Source organism: Nicotiana sylvestris, chromosome 11 (genome assembly GCF_000393655.2).
Source record: "Nicotiana sylvestris chromosome 11, ASM39365v2, whole genome shotgun sequence".
Taxonomy (NCBI): domain Eukaryota; kingdom Viridiplantae; phylum Streptophyta; class Magnoliopsida; order Solanales; family Solanaceae; genus Nicotiana; species Nicotiana sylvestris.
The window spans coordinates 26,635,840-26,657,190 of NC_091067.1; the positions used below are offsets into that span (position 1 = coordinate 26,635,840).

The following is a 21,351-nucleotide window of genomic DNA, read 5'->3' on the forward strand; positions in this document are numbered from 1 at the left end:
GTTTAGGGTTTAAAACCCTAATGTTGATTAAAGTAAAAAGCTCAGTTTAGGGTTTAAAACCCTAATGCTGGCTGAATGGAAAAAGTTCAGTTTAGGGTTTAAAACCCTAATGCTGACTAAAATGGAAAAAGTTCAGTTTAGGGTTTAAAACCCTAATGCTGACTAAAGGGAAAATTCAGTTTAGGGTTTAAAACCCTAATGCTGGCTGAAATGGAAAAAGTTCAGTTTAGGGTTTAAAACCCTAATGCTGACTAAAAGGAAAATTCAGTTTAGGGTTTAAAACCCTAATGCTGATTGCATGGAAAAGCTCAGTTTAGGGTTTAAAACCCTAATGCTGGCTGAATGGAAAAAGTTCAGTTTAGGGTTTAAAACCCTAATGCTGACTAAAATGGAAAAAGTTCAGTTTAGGGTTTAAAACCCTAATGCTGATGGCTGGGGACAAAATTCGAGAACAACCACTGACTTCTTTTTTTGAATTTTCTTATTTTAGTAAAAGAATAAAAGGGAGTTTCGTGGAAACTTACCTTTCGAGTGAATTCCTTATTGCCAAAATGTTTCTTGTACCCATGTACCTTCTTCTTTGGGCGACACCTGCTTCTTGCACGGTTGTCTTGAATTAAGCCTGTTTCAACTCTTCAGACAAAGAACAATTGTTAGTTCGGAAATGACGGTCGGTTTGGTGACCTTGATCGTTCCCGGTTGCTTTATTGCGTCTTCATTTCTGTTGCGAAGTCCCGCCATTGATTTGATTCATATGTCGGAACCTTTTAGATTGCTCAGGCTTGTATTTCCAGATTCTGTGATGATTTGCCTCGTAAGGCTCTTTTTCTTTCCCTCTTTTTTGTCCCGTGTTGCTTGGAGGTTCTCAACGGGGGTTTTATTGGAGGTATTCTGTGGGGATTTGTACAAAAGGAAGCTCTGTGGGGGAATATTTACAAAGTGGATTCTTTGTGTGGACTTTTGTACAATGGGGCATGCTGGGTATTTGTTTCAAGGCGGGCTTTCTAGGATTTGTTGGGGTAAGCTTGTTGGGGAATATTTACAAAGGGACTTGCTGGGGATGTGCTGGGGAAATTCCAACGGGGATTTTTTCTTTTTCTTTTTCTTTTTCTTTTTTTTATATTGGGGAGACTCTGTGGGAGGATTGTACAAGGAGAGACTCTGTGGGGATTCGTCCGAAGGCGGACTTGCTGGGGGAAATTTCTCTTTTTCCTCTTTACTTCGAACGCCATCAAACGTCATGATTCATCAAGTTTGGACAGACGTACCAACGAAATGGGGTGTTTTCCTTCATGAAACGGAACTCCGTGAAAACAAACCTGCCACCTGCCCTCTCCGGTGTATCCTGAACTTGGGGTTAAAACATAAAAGAGATTCGAAAAGAAACAAAGAAAGGAGAAAACAAATTTCAGGAAGGGAGTGTCCCTTTTGGGACGAGAAAGACTTATCTGGGGAAGATAACGCTGACTTTAAATGACATGACATGCTCTTTGGGCTGGACGTCTGACCTTCCATGAACTTGCGTTTCCCTGAACCAGAACGGATCTGCGATTCCAAACCGGTGGAGCTTTGCCGAGACCTCCTTGGGGTGGAGTCATTCTTTTCGGCCAACAGCGCCCTTTGCGGGTTTTCGCCGGCTGACCTCTCTCATTTCTCTTCCTGTCATCGCTTGATAGCACTCTTTGTGAGTTTTTACTAAACAAGCTCTCTCATTTTGGTTTCTCTACTCCCGTCGCCTCGTGGTGCCCGAAGGTTTTCACCGACGAGACTCTCTCATTTTATCTCTCTCAATTCAGAGTGTGCCGGTCTCCATTTGTGACGCTTATTGGTTCCCCACTATCTTTGGTAATTGATTTGAAGGTTGGTAAAGAGAGGTAGATGATACTAACTTCTCAACTGCTCGACGTGCCCCGGTTTCAATTTCAGGGTGAATGATATTTTATTGTTGGTGTGACTGAACCTCAGGGAGAGGCTGCCTACGTATCCTTTCGGAATCAAGTCAAACGTAGTTCAGGCCTCAATCAATGTTTTTTTTTTGTAAGCGGCTCAAATGTTTGTAGAGAGAATTGGGTAGTGTTTGGGAGTAGTGGGGAATAAGACCTTCGTCATTTTCAAATGTGTCAGGACCACTGGGGTATGATTTAGACGTAGTATCTCTTGACTGCATCTGCATTTACTGCTGTGTCGGGGTCATTCCCTTCGATATCACCTAAATACAATGCTCCTCTTGGCAATATCTTCCTTATGATGTATGGGCCTTTCCAGTTTGGAGGAAACTTCCCTTTTGCTTCCTCATGATGCGGCAGAATACGCCTCAGTACCAATTGACCTACTTCGAAATTCCTGGGCCGGACTTTCTTGTTGTAAGCCCGGGCCATTCTTCGTTGGTACAACTGTCCGTGACAAACCGCGGCCATTCGCTTTTCATCAATCAAAGTCAATTGCTCTAGCCGAGTCTTGACCCACTCGCTGTCTTCAATTTCCGCTTCGACAATGGTTCGAAGCGAAGGAATTTCTACCTCTGCCGGTATTACAGCCTCGGTCCCATAAACCAAAAGGTAAGGAGTCGCTCCTACTGATGTGCGTACCGTAGTGCGGTACCCCAACAATGCAAATGGTAACTGCTCATGCCACTGTCGGGAACTTTGGATGGTCTTCCTCAAAATCTTCTTGATGTTTTTGTTTGCCGCTTCCACAGCACCATTGGCCTTTGGCCGATAAGGAGTAGAATTCCTATGCGTTATTTTGAATTGCTCGCATACATCTCCCATCAAGTGACTGTTCAAGTTTGTTGCGTTATCTGTAATGATAGTCGCAGGAATACCGAAACGACAGATAAGATTTGAGTGTACAAAATCCACTACAGCTTTTTTAGTGACCGACTTGAGAGTGACAGCTTCTACCCATTTTGTGAAGTAATCGATGGCAACCAGTATAAACCTGTGTCCATTCGAAGCCTTCGGTTCGATTGGTCCAATGACGTCCATGCCCCAGGCGACAAATGGCCAAGGTGCAGACATGGGATGCAGCTCCGTGGGAGGTGCATGAATCAAATCACCGTGCACCTGACACTGATGACACTTCCGAACGAAGCTAAAGCAATCCTTTTCCATGGTCATCCAGTAATAACCTGCTCGAAGGATTTTCTTTGCTAAGACATAACCGTTCATGTGAGGTCCGCACACACCTGCGTGTACTTCGTGCATGATCTTTCTTGCCTCCTCGATATCGACACATCTTAGAAGATTGAGGTCCGGGGTCCTCTTATACAACAATTCACCGCTTAGAAAGAAACCACTTGCATGTCGCCTAATGGTCCTCTTTTGATCTCCAGTAGCGTGCTCGGGGTATTCTTGTGTCTTTAGGAACCTCTTGATGTCATGGTACCACGGCTGCGTATTTGATCCTGCCTCGATTACATTGCAGTAACCGTGTCTTTCCTTGATTTGGATTTCCAAAGGATCGACGTGGGCGTTGCCCGGGTAGGGTAGCATTGAAGCCAAAGTAGCAAGTGCATCTGCCAGTTCATTGTGACACCTCGGGATATACCTGAACTCTATTGATGTAAAGCGCTTGCTGAGGTCCTCCACATGCTGTCGGTATAGGATAAGTTTGACATCCCGAGTTTCCCATTCGCCTTGAGCTTGCCGGATAATCAGGTCAAAATCTCCCATAATCAGTAAGTCTTTGACATCCTGATCGATTGCCATGTGCATGCCCATGATGAAGGTTTCATACTCAGCCGTATTATTTGTGCATAAGAAATGCAGTCTAGCTGTGGCGGGATAATGCTGACCGGAATGCGAGATCAAAATTGCCCCAATTCCTACACCTTTAGCATTCACGGCTCCATCAAAGAACATCTTCCAAACATGAGCGTCCTCCGAGACCACTTCTACGGTATTTACCTCTTCATCTGGAAAGTAGGTACGCAATGGCTGGTATTCCTCATCGATCGGATTTTCGGCCAAATGATCTGCTAACGCCTGGGCTTTCATTGTCGTGCGAGTGACATAGACTATGTCGAATTCAGTAAGCAAGATCTGCCACTTGGCCAGTCTTCCAGTAGGCATCGGTTTCTGAAATATATATTTTAAAGGATCCAACCTGCTTATGAGGAAAGTAGTGTGGGCTTGGAGATAATGTCTCAGCTTTTGAGCAACCCATGTGAGAGCGCAGCATGTCCTTTCCAGCAGAGTGTATTTGGCCTCGTAGCCGGTGAATTTCTTGCTTAAGTAGTAGATTGCTTGCTCCTTTTTCCCGGTTATGTCGTGTTGCCCGAGGACGCAACCGAAAGAGTTCTCCAAGACTGTTAGATACAAGAAAAGTGACCTCCCTGGTTCTGGAGGGACCAAGACCGGGGGATTCGAAAGGTATTCTTTGACTTTATCAAAGGCTTCTTGACACTCAGTTGTCCATTTAATCGCCGCATCTTTCCTTAACAGCTTGAATATGGGCTCACACGTGCTTGTCAGCTGGGCAATAAACCGACTGATGTAGTTCAACCTGCCCAACAGACTCATCACGTCTTTCTTTGTTCTCGGGGGAGGCAGATCTCTGATGGATTTTATCTTAGTTGGATCTAGCTCGATACCTCTCCTGCTTACGATGAAGCCCAAAAGTTTGCCCGACGGAACTCCGAAAGCACATTTGGCTGGGTTTAGCTTCAAGTCATACTTTCTTAGTCTCTCGAAGAATTTCCTCAAGTCTTGGATGTGATTATCCTGCGTCCTGGACTTGACTATCACGTCATCCACATACACCTCTATTTCCTGATGCATCATGTCATGAAAAATGGCAGTCATGGCCCTCATGTAAATAGCCCCAGCATTCTTCAAACCGAATGGCATAACCCGATAACAGTAGGTGCCCCAAGGCGTGGTGAAGGCAGTTTTCTCGGCGTCCTCTTCATCCATCAATACCTGATGATACCCGGCGTAACAATCCACGAAGGACTGTATCTCGTGTTTGGCGCAATTATCAACGAGGATGTGGATGTTGGGTAGTGGGAAATTATCTTTAGGACTTGCTCTATTCAGATCTCGGTAATCTACACATACTCGAGTTTTACCGTCCTTTTTCGGTACTGGAACCACATTTGCCAACCAGGTTGTATACTGGACTACCCGAATCACTCCCGTTTTCAGTTGTTTGGTGATCTCTTCCTTGATCTTGTCACTGACCTCAGTTTTGAACTTTCGTTGCTTTTGTTGAACTGGAGGACAGTCAGGATGAATCGGCAATTTATGAACCACTAGATCAACCCCTAGACCCGGCATGTCATCATATGACCAAGCAAACACGTCTTTAAATTCAAAAAGAAGTTGAATTATCGCCTCTCGCGTTTTCTTGTCCGTGTGAATGCTTATCTTGGTCTCCCGGATTTCTTCTGGGGTTCCTAAATTTACCGGTTCAGTGTCATTCAGATTTGGCTTAGGTTTATTCTCGAAATATTCCAACTCTCGGTTTATCTCCCTAAAAGCTTCTTCCGCATCATATTCTGGTTCTGGGTTCATTAATTCGCAGTTAAATAGCTCATTGTGATCTGGGCGTGAAGTCCGCAAGCATGTCATATTTAAAGCCGCATTATTATAACTGAAAAGAAATATAAAAGGAAAAATAACAAAAATCAGAACAAAAGAAAGAAATGGGAAAGCAATGATGATTTTTTTTTTATTTTCTTTGGAAAGCTGGAAGACAACACTGTTTACAACTTAGGAATTCAAAACAACAATTGAAAGGAAGAAAATGTTCAAGTTATGTCCTAGAGATAACTTGTGACACAGGAAAGGTGGCAGGACAGGTCTACCCGGACTTCTGTCTAGTCGGGAATGGCGTGGCCTCCCAGTTTTGAATTTTGGCGTTCGGCCCCTTGTACATCATCTCAGCAATGCTTGTGCCTTCACCTGGTTGAACCATGTGGACCTCGTAGAGAATCTCTCTCATCGCCCCACATATCTCCTCGATTTCCTCAGCTGTGAAGACCTCATCATCTTCTTCTTCAACGTACCTTGGCCTGATGAAAGTTGCATATAAATCCGGCAGTGGTTGAGGTAACTTCCAAACCTCATTTTTCCTTTTCTTTGCCTACTCTTCGTCTGCTGGCGTACTCGAACTTCACCATCTGGTGAAGAGTGGAAGGCACGGCTCCTGCCGCATGGATCCAAGGTCTGCCAAGGAGAAAATTGTAGGATGTATCCATGTCGAGCACCTGGAAGGTTACTTGAAATTCGACTGGTCCTATGACCAACAACAGGTCTATTTCTCCCATGGTATCTCTCTTGATGCCGTCGAAAGCTCTTACGCAAACATTGTTGGGTCGGATTCTTTCTGTCCCAATTTCCATTCTTTGTAGCGTGGAGAGCGGGCAAATGTCAACGCCTGAGCCCCCATCCAACATTACCCGCTTGACATAATAGTCTTCGCATTTAACTGTTAGATGCAAAGCCTTGTTGTGTGCCGCTCCTTCCGGGGGTAGATCGTTCTTGCTGAAAGAGATTTGGTTGACGGCGAAGAATCTTTCTGTCATCCGCTCTAATTGCTCAACCGAGGTTTCAACTGGCACATATGCTTCATTCAGGGTCTTCAGTAAGATCTTTTGATGCTCGGCCGACCTCATCAATAATGATAGCATGGACACTTGCTCGGGGTACTTGCGCAGTTGATCTATTACTTCGTAATCCGGCATTTTCATTTGTTGGAAGAACACTTCCGCTTCTTCAACACTTACGGGCTTCTTTGGCGGGAAGCGCCTTTGTGTGGCGTTGTTCAGTTCTTGGGTGTTTGAATACCTTCCAATGAAAGTATTTTCTGGAAGTTCTCCCATGACCTCTTTACCTTTGTACATTACCAAAGTCTTTTGATAATTCCACGGCACTGTGGACGGGTTGGTCATTGGCTTTTGTGGCACGCGTCCGATAACCACTGGCTCATTCGGCCGAGGTGGTTGAATCGTCCCCCGGACCACATAGGCCCCTTTTGGCACGTACATAGGTTTTGTCTTTTTGATTCCGAAGTTTTGCGTCTTCTCAGCTTGACCTCGTGGTATGTAAAGAACTCCATCCTTTACCGGTACCACTTTCTTCTCCACCTTCTTTTCAGGCACTTTCTTTATAGCTTTGGCCTCTTCCCCTTTTTCTGGTTTTTGGTCCGTTTCGGGCCTCTTTCCCGTGTCGACAATGGCAATTATGGCTTTCAGAGCAATGTCGAACTCTTTGTCTTCACAAATCATTCCGATCAGCGGCCCATTATTGTGAGCAGGTAATGGATTGTTAGTTACATTTGGGATCTCCTCGTCCCTTAGCACTATTTTCCCTTGCTCTATCAAGTTTTCGACCACTCTTTTCAACGACCAACAGTCATTTGTGTCATGTCCCTCGGCTCCTGAATGATAGGCGCATCTGACTCCAGCTTTGTAAGAAGGTGACGTCGGGTTTTGCCTTGTTTGAGGGATTGGTTGCAAGAAACCCAACTGGACCAGCTTTGGGAACAAAGTTGAGTATGGCTCACCGATGGGCGTGAAAGTCCGCCTTCTGGGTGGCTCCTGAGGGCGAAAGTTATTCTGCGGGGGTTGTGGGTTATAGTGGTTGCGGTAAGGAGGATGATTTCTGGGAGGTGGAGCTGGGCCTCGGTTGGCTTGTTGTGGCGGATGGGTATAAGGTTGGGCATTCATGACCATATAAGGTTGATGAGCATATGTCAAATTTGAGTGGGGGTAGTAGTGTTGTGGGGCTCTTTCCGGAAAATGGGGCCTGGGATGACGATACTCCCTTGCTTCTGAGGCTGCCATAGTCGTTTCTTCCTTCTTCTTCCCCCTTGTCGTTCCTCCGGACCCGCTTTGGACGGCCTGGGAGGTCGCCCTTATGGCTGCTTGACTCAGAATCCTACCTGTTTTCAGGCCATTTTCCACCATCTCTCCAATCTTGATCGCTTCCGCGAATGGCTTACCCATGGCTGACATCATGTTTTGGAAATAGTCAGACTCTTGAGCCTGGAGAAAGGTAGTGACCATCTCCACTTCATCCATGGGAGGCTTCACTCTTGACGCCTGCTCACGCCACTTAATAGCATATTCTCTGAAACTTTCTGAAGGTTTCTTCTTCAAATTCGACAGAGAATTTCGATCTGGCGCAATGTCGATGTTATACTGGAATTGTTTCACAAAATCTCTGGCGAGATCATCCCATATATGCCATCAGGACATTTCTTGGTCCATATACCATTCCGAAGCTATCCCTACTAGACTTTCCCCAAAATATGTCATCAGCAGTTCTTCTTTTCCGCCGGCTCCCCGCAATTGGTTGCAGTATTTCTTAAGATGTGCAATGGGGTCACCGTGCCCATCGTATTTCTCGAACTTTGGGGTCTTGAAACCCGTTGGCAGGTGCACGTGAGGGAACATGCACAGGTCGGCGTAAGAGACGCTCTTTTGTCCGCTCAATCCTTGCATATTCTTCAAACTTTGTTCAAGGCTTCTCATTCTCTTGGCAATCTCATTTTGTTCTGCAATTCTGGGGTTCTGATCCTGCCCGGGTGCAAGCTCGCACTGAGGCGGTAGAGGATTAGTGCTGGTAGCGAACCTAGTTGGTTCCATTGAGAACGATGGTGCTTGGAATGTAAAAGAGGATGAGTCAAAGCTTGGCTTGTACGTGGTAGGCTGTGCCGTGATCGGGCAAGGCGACGCAGTAAAGATGTTCATGCTTGCATCAGTGACTGACATTCGGGGATGAGGCTCAGAAGGCGATCCAGCAGAGAAGGCTGAGGTGGCTGGGTACCCGAATGGGGTAGCAGGATAATTTATGGGGACATTAGAAGTCCCACTCGACCTGGAGAATAATTCAGGGAATCCGGGGACGGCACTTGGTGGTTCTTTCCCATTATTCCAGTCGTCCAGCATTTTCAACATGCGGAGCCGTAGGATTCTGTTTTCCTCCGCAGTTGCGGATTCAGGTGTGAGGACGGCTGAGATTGAGCTCTCCTCAGAAACAGGGATCGTTTGCAATGGAATTTCTGAAGACATTTCCACACTTCCTTTTGACCTGGTGAAGTAAGTGTGAGTACTGCTTCTGGTCCTAACAATAGGTAGTTGAACACTTCTCCTTGACCTCGTGAAGTATGAGTGCGAGGCCAGACTTTCACCAAACCAACCGTCTTTTCAAAAACCCTGAAAGATACTCAACGACAAATGCACGGTTAATTTGCAGCAAATAATAGATAGTCAATCTCACGTTGGGCATGATGCACCTATACAGTTAAGTGGATTACTATATGTTTGGCTACGATAGCATGCGTCATTCCGGCGTTTTTCCTCTTATTTGTTTTCCCCCTTTTTTTTATTATTATTTTTTATTATTTTGCAGTAAAAGAAATGCGACCGGATCCGATGAGGATTGCCTACGTATCACGATGCCTACGTGAATCAGATCATTACGTAGTTCGAAAAACACAAATGAGCGTAAAAGAAGCAACCTCTTTATTGTTGAAATGGTCTATTACAAACTACATTTTGCAAAAGAAAGAGCAAACTTTGAAAATAAACCTAGACTCAAAATAGACTAAAAATCACCCTGATGGAAAAACAGGCAGAAGATGCTAAGATACAGGCTTGACTTATGAGTGCATTATGGTTTTGAAAATTGGTGTCCGCGGGGCATCGTTCGGCCTCGCCGCGGTCCTAGGCGTGAGATCCCTCTCAAGTTGCTCCAGCTCGTGCATAGTCTGCTTGACATGACCCATTATTGCCGAGAGGATGGTAACGCTGGACATGTTCTCACATCGTAGACATCGTCTGGTGATGGCATAGGCAATGGCCTTGATCCTATCTCTGGCTTGCTTCTTCTCTACGAGTAGGCGTTTTATCTGATCGCTGCATATCTTGAAGACTTGAGCATCCTGTATATGCTGATGCTTCAGTCGCCGTACTTCCAATTTCATCTGGGCTATTGAGTCGTACCAGTATCTGCTCTCAATTTGGAAATCCTTGGCCTGATTAACTGCTTTGATCTCAAGTGCAGCCATCTCTCTCTTTATCTTAGCAACAGTTTTCTCGTGGTCGCCTTCCAATTGGTTCAGGTATCGGCGATGCTTATCTGCTCTTGTATCCCACTGTGCCCTGAGCTCTACTATGACGTTTTCAGATTTCTCCAAACTATCTCGCCATTTCCTGATTTCACTTTTTAGCCTTTTTATCATCTGCTCGTCTGATTGACGCCTTGGCTGCTTATTTGCATCCACCCTTATCTGTTTGATCTGGGCTCTGAGCACTTCGTTTTCCTGAATTAACCTGTTCCGCTCTCCCAGATTGGTAGCATCTTGCACGTTGTGCTCATATTTCAAACTTTCCACTTGTTGCTTTAACCTGCTGATTTCGGCGCAATAGCCTCTTTCCTTTGCTAACCAATCCCACTGCCTTTGCGATGATTCGGTGAAATTCCGGATGTGGGGTCTCTTAGCTGGCCTTTCATGCTCAAGTTCCCTTCTATACCATGCAAGGTAACCTGGCGCCATCTCTCCTTTGGCTCGATCTCGCACGCAAGTATCTGATTTCAAATATTGACACTCACTCCAGATTTGGCGAATATTTGCTTCTGGGAATTGTCCGTTAGGACTTATCTCAACTGCTTGAGTGCTAAGATCTTCCTCATGAGGTACTATCTGGCATCTTCCGAACTGTCTCAAAATTCGGCAGGGTGCGTAAGGTTGAATGCTCTTAAGCCCCATCAGTAAGAAATGAGTTTTAGCTGCCGACGTATATAGGATCTCATCAACAGGCAACCATCCTAGCGTCCACTGTATTTGGCTGGCAGTAAGAGCTTGAAAGAACGAGGTCCATGCCAGGACTCCTTTGGGCAAACTGATATCTTTGGTTCTCGTGTAAGATTCTTCTATGCAAGTCTTTTCCGGGGAACCATGGCTCAAAATCTCGGAATGATGGCAGAGGTGCTCGGTCATCCATATTTGTAGGAGCAAGTTACAACCTTCGAAGAAATTTCCCCCAGCTTTACAAGCTGTAAGAGCTCGAAAGATGTCAGATACCAACATAGGCGCGAGAGTACTGTCACTTTGCGTGAGTAGAGTGCTGACGACCCCGGATATCTTCAAATCAATGTTTCCGTCTTTCCTTGGAAATACCAGAAGGCCCAGGAACATCATCATGAAAGCTACCCGTCTGTGTTTGTCCCACTTCTGACGAACACCTTTGCTGCACAGTTTGTTGATTGGATTATTGAATCCCCCCTCATGACCGTACCTATCATATATGAAGCATGGAGTACAAAATCCGGCTGCCAGATCCGGGTTGTGGACCGTTCTGGGTATCTTCAATGAATCTAGGAACCGATGTACCGTGACAACTCTTGGGGCGACCAAGTATTTTTGCCTCAAAGGAAGTTCAGCATTCCCGATGTATCCGGCCATTTCTTCCAACGTGGGGGTGAGTTCAAAATCAGAGAAATGGAAAACATTATGCGCCGGGTCCCAGTAGGTAACCAAAGCTCTTATGATATCTCCCCGAGGCTGGATTTCCAACAAACCCACGAGACCTTTCAGATATTTCTTGACCTCATTTTGTCCTTCAGCGCCTAGATCATTCCACCATAGTCGTAACTTGATAGGGATTTTGGTCATTATTGAAAAATGTTCATTTTGCATCGTGCTCATCCTGCACATTTATTAAGGTGATTTCAACAAAAATGATTTTGACTCAAAAATATTTTACAAAGGGGGTCAAGTTTTGAACACGGCCTTTAAACACTTTGAGGACGAAGATTTTAAGGCCGTGTGGGTCAACTGGACAAAAATACTAAACAAGACCCAAAGGTGGCTATTTATGCAAAGTCAGCCTTCCGGCGTCCCTTTCGGGAACATTCGGCTATTTATGACAAAACAACATCACCTGATTTATTTACGACTCTTTTTTAAAGTTTGAAACACATTTTTTTTATTCATTGATTTTGGCTATTTTAGCAAAAATGGGGGTTGAACCCGACGATGGTTGCCTACGTATCTCACATCCGGTGAGAATCAAACCGGCGTAGTTCGGGCATATCGTGAATAGAGAAAATCAAATAAACGTAGAAAACAAGAATATATTTTTCTTTTATTTTTTTTTTGAAAAGAGATAAAGACTAAAGAATTTTTTTTTTTTTTAGAAAATATTTGGACTATTAGTCTGATTTTATAAAAGGGGTACTACGAAAGAAAACAACATTTTTTATTTGAATTATGAATTTTCCGTTTTTTTTTTTTTATTTTGGGAAGTGATAAAAAAAGAAAATTTTTTATATTATTTTTTTTTATAACTCAAACTAAGAAGACAAATTTTGTTTTTATTCTCTTTTTTTTTTAAGAAAAATTCCGGCGAGGTTTTGACACTACTTGGACATTGGTTTTATTTTTCCAAAATAAGTAATTATCTCCCTACGCTGCTATTTTCCCCCTTTGTTTTTAGAAACCGGTCAGCATGCGGAACCGAAGCAAATAAATGCGCAAAACAAATAGGATGCAGCAGGGTGGTCTTTTCATTTCAGGTTGCCTGTCCTAGACGGACCCAACCCCTGTGTTGAGCCCCCTAAGTCAAATGCAACATGATGCAAATAAACGTTCCTACTAGGGATCCGGCATGAAGTTTCGTTATACTAGGTTTATACCCTGGGTATTTGTTCTAGACTGTGTACCCGAGCGGACAACTCGAGTCGAGGAGGGGGCTACGTACCGGGGACCCGCGAGATCGTCCGGCTTTGTAACTTGTCCGACCTCTTTCTTATTTCAGGTATTGACACTAACAGAATAGGGAGTCTCGACCAGCGAGCTTCTCCCCGGAGGTAAGAAAAGAAGGGTTTCGGCACAGTTTATATACAGTTCAGATAATATCAAAAGCGGTAAAAGACAACATTTAGCACTTTTATGCAAAACATGTAATAAAGATCAGATAATAAAGCCAAATATAACAATTATTCTAAGCTCGAATTCTTGGACCCTGAACCAGTGGTTCTGGGTTACCTCCCCAGCAGAGTCGCCAGAGCTGTCACACCTCCTTTTTGCGCGCCCCGCCCCGAAGGGTTAAATGCGCGAGGGAGTTTTTCCAATTTAAGTGACAATATTCGAAATGGGATTATTTATTTAATTCAGAGTCGCCACTTGGGAAAGGTTTGGCTTTTGGTGTCCCAAGTCACCGGTTTATCTTGAATCCCAAATCGAGGAAATTTTCGACTTTTCCAAATGAAGTCTGCGAACCAGAAATTCTAAGTAAGGAATTCTGTTGACCCAAGGGAAGGTGTTAGGCACCCTCGAATCCCGTGGTTCTAGCACGGTCGCTTAAATTGTTATAATGGCTAAATATCTGATTTAAATACATGTTGTGACTTATGTGCTTTTATTAAGTTTAAACCGCTTTTATTATTATCATTTATTTTTATAGAATTGCAACGTCGTGAAAATGCATCTCGAACCACGTCACAATCAATGCACCCGTAGTTGTTAACACATTTCGACTCCGTTGAGATTTGAATTTGGGTCACATCAATGTGCACCCGAATTTAAGAATATGATTTAATTAAGTCGCGCCTAGAGAGCCTAACGCGTTATTATTTTTTGAGAAGGCCATGAGATTCACTAAACGGCCTAGCCTGAATTCTAAATATTTATTATGATTATTTATCGAGGGCCCCACAATTTACGTTTTTATTTGGCGAGGCTCGTCTCATTATTTTAGAAGGAACATCCTAAGGCGACTACATTTCTAATGTGTTTATCTCTAAAAATAGAAGAAAAGATGCATGTTAATTCAATTATATGCTTTGGCCAAATCCAGATTTTGGTTAATCATCTGATTAATTATTTACAGAGTGAAGAAACGTTGTACCTCATGAAACATGCTTTTAATTTGATAGAAGAATTATATACAAGATTGATGAAATGCTACGACTACTACAAGATCTCCTTAACTTTAACTTATTTAGACAAGATTAATTAAAACCACCTATTAGAAGATGCGACTAATGATATTTGAAACTCATCCTATAAACTGCCTAATGAAGCTGAAACCCGAGAATGAAACTGTATTATCTTTAGCTAGATTTAAACGGCCATTTGCCCTTACATATTCAAAGCATGCTGCCAGAGCGAGTTTAAGTTAACAATCGTGTTAAATAGCTGCACATTTCATGAATTGTATTTACATCTTGTATACTACTAAACGAGTCAAATGTCGCGGTTTTAGATTGGCATAAACTTTAATTAAGTACAACCTTACTAATGTATCTCTATTTAGGCTAACAGACTAGAAACTTACACATCTTAACAACATTTATGTATATAAAAAAAATTCGTAGGCAATGCAACAGATGATTATAACTCCTTCAGATCTTTCGATTCAACTTTCATTGCAACATCAGACAGATTCGAAATGTGTACCTGAGGAAATGCTTACAATGAAGGAAGTAGGGGAGTCAGTTGAGCAACAGTGCAAGCGGAACAGCAGTAACAGATGAACAATAGCAGGACAAATTCCCAGTGCAAAAATGCAATTTAGAGCCAATGAAAGATGGCAGAATGTAGCAAATTCCCAGCAATATGGAATCGGAATTTAACCAGAATGGATCCAAAACTGAACTGATACTACACACAACTAGTAATCTCAAGCAAGACTCAGGATAAATCAATATGGAACAGGCAAATCCAGACTAGTTGAGAATCAAGACAAAGATGAAAAAATGCAGTTCCTTCTTTCTGTGTTAGGCCTCTCTTTATCTATTTCTGTCCGTGTGTTTTCAGACAAACTCTCTTTTCCTGTTTTCTTATCAATCCCCCTTATATCAGTGTATTCCCTTCCCTTTATTATCAATGTCTATCTGTGTGTGTGTCTATGTGTGTATATGTATGTATTTTTGCTCTCTCTTCGCAGATCTATCTGATCTCCTCCTCTCTTATGTCTGATCTCCTCTCTCTTTTTTCTTAACAATTCCCTCTGTCTCTATCTCTTCTAGATATCTCAATGTGCCTCCCTTTTATAAGCCTAAACCTCAGCCCTTTAACAGCCTGTTAGACCAAAAGAAACACCCTCCCATGTGCTGCCCCTTTTCAGTTTCCACTTAGCTAATTAAGTATTCACCCCCATCACATTTCCTTGGCAGGCTTCACTTTTAGTAAGGTTTATTATTTTTGAAACTGAAGCAAAGTATGGGCAGCAGAATATATCTGACAGCATATGCTGTCAAACCATTTTTAAATCAAAAGCCCTTTATGCAGGAACCAGGCTGTGCACAAATGCACCTGTGGTGCACAAATGCACATGCTGTGCACAAGTGCACATGCCCTCCAATTCAGAACTTAAACAAAACATTCCTTTTACATTTCTGATTCAAATTAACAACTATAAGTAAACAAACTCAGTTCCTAATTGATTCAAACAAATGCTTAGCAGAAGTAAGTCGATTTGTTATTGTTCGGACAACTGGAACTAATTGACGACATATGTCGACTCGACTATATTAATCATAACATGTACAATCGTAGCCAAAAATCAGACATTTAACAGTATCGACACATGATTTGAATTATACTGACTAAACAAAGCAGTATTCGAGGAATCAGTTAGTCAGTTCAAATTTGAAAATCAGCTAATTGCACAACACTTGCATACACATTATCAGAACAAATAGAAAGACTCAATCAAACAACAGAGGTTCAGGCAAAGTGGACAGGGCACAGTTGATAAAATTCGGGGACACAAACAAAACATGAACAGACCTTTACAACAATCAGATGGACCAAAACAAATAAAGAAAAGAAAGAACTCACCTTAAACCTCGAAAAATCAAAATCTTACTTGGATTCGAACAGACCTTTCTTAAGGCTGAACGGACTTTAATCGAAGTGTTTCTCAGATGAGAAACACTTCGATTAAGGTCCATTAGACCTTAATCTCTTCGGTTTGAACGGATATGGACCAGTGACGAGGAACCACAAAGTTCCAAAAATCAGATCTGGGATTCATGCTTCCCTGATCAGATTCGGACCAAACCAAGCATGGTTTGGTCACGAGGGGGTCTGGGGAGTGTCTGGTGTGAAACTGGGGTTACACGGTGTAAGTCAAGTTCCGACTCGAATCTTCAAACGAAGATTCGAGAAGGTGGGAAGGGATTCGAGTTACGTGGTTAACAGATCCGTGTTCCGGATGGCAAGGGGGTTCTATGGTGTTAAGGGTGGGGTCACCGGCGTCCGTGCCGCCGGTTTTCATGGTGAAGGACACAGGGGCGGCTAGGGTTTTGGAGGGGGAATGGGATGAGGACGAAGGTGACCTAAAGCCGGGGTTCGGATAGGGGGCAGGGTAAGGTTATGAGTTTATATAGTTGGTGGGTAGGTGGATCCTGGCCATTGGATGAGATGTGATGAAGGGCCAGGATCCTTCGACTAACAGGGAACGGCGTCGTTTCAAGGGTAAAGGGTTGGGGTCGGTCCGGGTGAGACGGGTCGGGTCTGTTAGTGGGTTTGGGGTGAGAGATCTTGGCCGTTGATCAATCTGAGATCAACGGCCCAGATCAGACTGGATCAAAACGGCGTCGTTTGGAACGCCTCCTGAGGTCAGCTGATCTGGACCGGGTTTACATGGGGTTTGGGCTAAATTTGTTTGGGCTTTGAATTTAAAATGAAAATCAGCCCAAACTAATTTTCAAACCCAATTTTGCACTCTCTCTTTTATTATTATTTTTTATTTTATAACAAAACCTAAGTAAATCAAATTAAAATTAAATAAACACTTAATACAATTATTTGCACACATATATCAAAATATTTAAAACAGGTAAAATCAAACAAAACAAAAATCACGAACAAAGATGCCTATTTATGATTTTTTATTTTAACAACCGGATTACGGTTCAAATTACGCATGACACATACATTTTTTTGTATTTTGTTTTAATAAAATAAAATGGGCAAAATCGTAAATAATTAACAAAGTACCATGTAAAAATCCAAAAATTGTATAGCAGGACCAATTGTTGTTACTGTTTATTTCTTTTGGAGCGATTGTCGCGCGAAACAAAAATCACGTGCTCACACTATTAACACTTATATTTTATTTAACCTCAGTAGGGCCCTGACCTTCTTCGTCACTATCCAACCGAGGTTAGGCTTGGCACTTACTGAGTACCGCTGTAGTGTACTCATGCCTCTTCTGCGCATGTTTTTTATGTGCAGATCTAGGTACTTTTACTCAAGTTTACCATCTTTGAAGGAGGCAACTACTTAGAGACTTAGAGGTATATCTGTCGCGTCCGCAGACTGAGGAATCCCTTTCTATTCCTGCCTTTTAGTATTTAGCCCTTCTTTACTTTCTGTTGACAAATTCCGGAGTTAGAGTTATGTAGTATTTCTTTTTCTTAGCTTGTGATCTGTGGGTTTCCGGGTCTTGGACTTAGATATTGGTTTTGAGATCTATATAAATATGGTGTATGCCGAGCGGCACATTTAACACTGTTATTGCCTTATTTCTGTTTTTAAATTGTTTTACTTCCGCAAGTTTTGGTTATCTTCCGCAAATTTTAGGCTTACCTAGTCGTAGAGACTAGGTGTCGTCACGATGGTTCACGGAGGGCGAACCGGGGTCGTGACATAGTAACAATTGAAATAGCTACAGATGGATTATAAAATTACTTTATAATTTAACATCAGCTAAGTTATTTTATTTCTGGATTATAAAATTCCTCTTAATTATTTCGCGTGATGATTGTATTGGCCAATCCAAAATCAATGTATTTTAAGCTTATTAATTGATTTTTCTCATATTATAAGGAAATGTGTTATATCCGTCCACTTTTGTTTCCACAGTTCTTTCAAACCTCGTTTCTTCACTCCAACAAAATTTACTGTAAGTTGAGTACAAATTTCACGCGACTTTAAGTCTAAAGAAAATAGAGAATCATTGATAGTTAAAAAATCAATAAAACCCATATGATTCTACATTTTAACTAAATTGTACATTTTCATGGAAATTTTATCATTTTTTTCTTTTGATTTTAATATATTCTAACAGATAAAATTTACTTAGATGTCATCTCCATAAACAAAGATAGGATCAGATAACAAATACTCTGCTACCAATGAAAATAAGCTGAATTTTCTCAAATCTGAACTTTTACATAATTAGTATAATTTAACATATTATAACAGGTAAGTTACTTTATTTCTGGATTACCAAATACATAACTTATTATAAATAATGTTCATGCAGATAATTTAACCTGATAATATAAAAAAATTATTATACTATCAGTGCATAAAATGTAAATGCAATAATAAAAACCTGCTGAAAATTTCGTAGCTGTGTAGACACAGCTAAGAATTAAGATAAAAGAGAAACCTACACATTCCAGCCTTAATTAATTAAGAGAAAAATATAAATATATGTTTTTGTTGCTTAGGAAGGGTACAAAACAAGACGCCTAGAACAAGAAGAACAGAGATATTTGCGTTTGAACCTCAAGCAAATGGGCAAACAGAAAAGCTTCCCTTTGCCTTCAATGTCTACTGCCTCCACTGTCCCTCCACAATATGGACATGTCCCTGATGCTTTCTTTCTTCCTACTTCTTTTTCTTCTTCTTCACACACATATATCATTCGCATTCTCTCTCTCTCTCTAAATCTGTCTTGGTGTATATGTGTATGTGCATGTGTATTGTGCGTTATATAGGTGTGTTTTGGGTGAGAGTGAGCTAGAGTAATGTTTTAAGTCATATACACTGCCAGTGTAAGAACTATAATTAAAAAAAAAAAAACAGTTCAGTGCACAAAGCATTTCGTATTCACGCAGGATTCGGGGAAGGGTCGCACCTCAGGGGTGTGATATAGACGTCCTACCCTAATGTTTCATTAGTGGCTGCTTCTACGGTTCGAAACCGTGACCTATACAAGTCACACGAAGACAACTTTACCGTTACTCCAAGATTCCCCTTCAGTGTAAAAACTACAGTAACTGCAATTCAATCTGTTGTTGCAGTTGATTAGCATATTTAGGCTATCATATAGAGACAGATTTAGAATTTTAACTTGATAACTTCGATTTTTAAGGTCTTAGTATTGAACTCATTATATTTTTAAAATTATAACTTCCAATCTAATATTTATTGAAATTTTAATAAATCTACATACATTATAATACATGTGCTCCGCGACATCGAAAATATTAAGTTCGGATGAACCCCTTGCCAAAAGGCTAGCTGATCCGGCTTTATTACCAAATCGAACTTGATATGAAAGTTACCCGCTATTTGTGAAATGTTACTTATACTAGCAATGAATAAAACATAGAGTAATATAGAACTTCAGAAAATTACTGAATGGGGAGCCAAATGATAGTAAATTACACAAAACTTAGAGCATTTCTTTCTAGAAATTCCTAAGGAATGTGAAAACGACACGAACCTCTGCGTGCGGATATCTTGGATGGTAAGGAAAAGAATGAAGATTACAAGCAACAAAAATACATATATTAAGTTAATGTATGATAGTATAAAAAATATTTACACTATCATTATTTATAAGTTAATTATATGTAAATTTTTATAATAAGTATTATTTAAAGTACTAATCTACTATCGCAAGATAAACTATATGCCGTAATAAGAAAATGTGGAGGAATGTTAAACATTATTATTCACCATTAAGCTTTAGCTAGTTTCCTTATTCACCAATAAAGCAAAGGGTAATCCTTACATGATGTATATGTAGAATCGTTGATATTACCAATTGCTGATATCCGAAGTCTAAAACTAAAACTTGGAAACTGCACTTCTAATTTTGGTGGAGTTAGGCAACTGTGACTTGAAATTGGTGTTCTATTATTCTGGAAATTAATTTTCTGATGTATATACTTGATTTAGAAGAATTTTTATTTTTTATTTTTTGAACGTTCTAAAATTATTTATCTTATCAGTGAAAAGGCTTAGCCAAATTAAATTAGCTTGAATTAAAAATATATGAGGGCCAATCGTACTTAGATGGCTTCAATTATGGGAAAAGCACATCTAACTTTCCAATCCTAGGCCTTCCATTCCTTTTTGAGATTAAATTGCACCGATAATTTTTATGTTAAGTTAAATTACAACACAACAAATAATTTTTCATGTCAACATAATACAGTAGTGTGGAAAATGGAGTAACTAATATATTTCTTTCATTTTATTTTATATGACCTAGTTTGATTTACAATAGAACTTTAGAAATAAAAGAAAACTTCCAAAATTTATGGTTTTACACGTATCAAAACATTTGTGTGGCTGTAAGAGTTTTAAAACTTGTGTGAAACATGTAATAATATTTGTGTGACTATAAACACTTATAATTAACGGTAAAATAGAAAATTTAAGTCAAATTATTTTTAAACTTAGAGAGTTGTTCATTCTTTTTAGAGTAGACACAAAAGATGTCTATATCTAAATTAGAACGGAGGGAGCTAATAACATGGTATAATCAGTTAAATTGAACTGCTTGTGTAAGAATTCTTTACACTTTATAACTTAAATCATTCCTACTTCATGTATAAAAAGTTTCTAGGTTCCTATTATCAAATTTCTTGAAATTATATCACGTACCACTGATTAAAACCGATCAACTTTTTCATTATTTTAGTCCTTTTAAAGTATCACATGATGCTGATACTACTTCTTTCACAAAAATGTCATGTCTTTGTGTAAAATGTCCAAAATCTGTGATGGCCCATTTCTGTTGAAGAAAAAAGTAAAGAAGTTACCAAACTGTTAATAGCCATTTTCCCCTTTCTGTCACTTTCATTTTGGTTGGATAAAAGTAAATATAAGAAAGAAATAGAATTACTTTCTAGCTCATAGTGGCCAAAACAAAATGATCAAAGCAATGTTCGTTTTCTTTGACCATGACATCTGTCAAATTGAATGTATAAGATCTTTTCATTCTCAATCAGAGTTATCGGTCAGAGCTTTGAAAATAAAAAGAATTATAATAAAGATGGTTTTTATATAATGGGTCTTTTCTTATGTTGTGCAAATTTAAATTACCTTTAACATATTTGATTGATCCGCAAAAATAATTACAGTCACTAGTCATATATACAAAAAGATCAGAGGCGGATGTATCATAGCGGGTACGGGTTTAATTGAATCCACAACTTTCGGTGCGGATCATAAATTTATGCGTAAAATTTCACTGAAATTGTAATAAGTAGTAGACATGAACCCATGACTTAAGAAATATAACGGGTTCAATACTAAAAATCTTAAAAATTGAACCCATAAAATTTAAATATTGGATTCGCCTCTGCAAAAGATGATTATGTATAAAATACGTATATTATGTATAATATATATTTGCCGACT

The 21,351-nt window shown here is 40.7% G+C and overlaps 1 protein-coding gene across 1 annotated transcript; it reads right to left on the reverse strand.

Annotated features, from left to right (window-relative positions):
* Positions 1-18,289: 18,289 nt before the first annotated feature.
* LOC138882375 (uncharacterized) lies at positions 18,290-18,706 on the reverse strand. Its single transcript, XM_070163080.1, has one exon. The coding sequence runs from the start codon at positions 18,623-18,625 to the stop codon at positions 18,419-18,421; it is 207 nt and encodes a 68-aa protein (XP_070019181.1). The 5' UTR covers positions 18,626-18,706; the 3' UTR covers positions 18,290-18,418.
* Between the last annotated feature and the right edge of the window lie 2,645 nt (positions 18,707-21,351).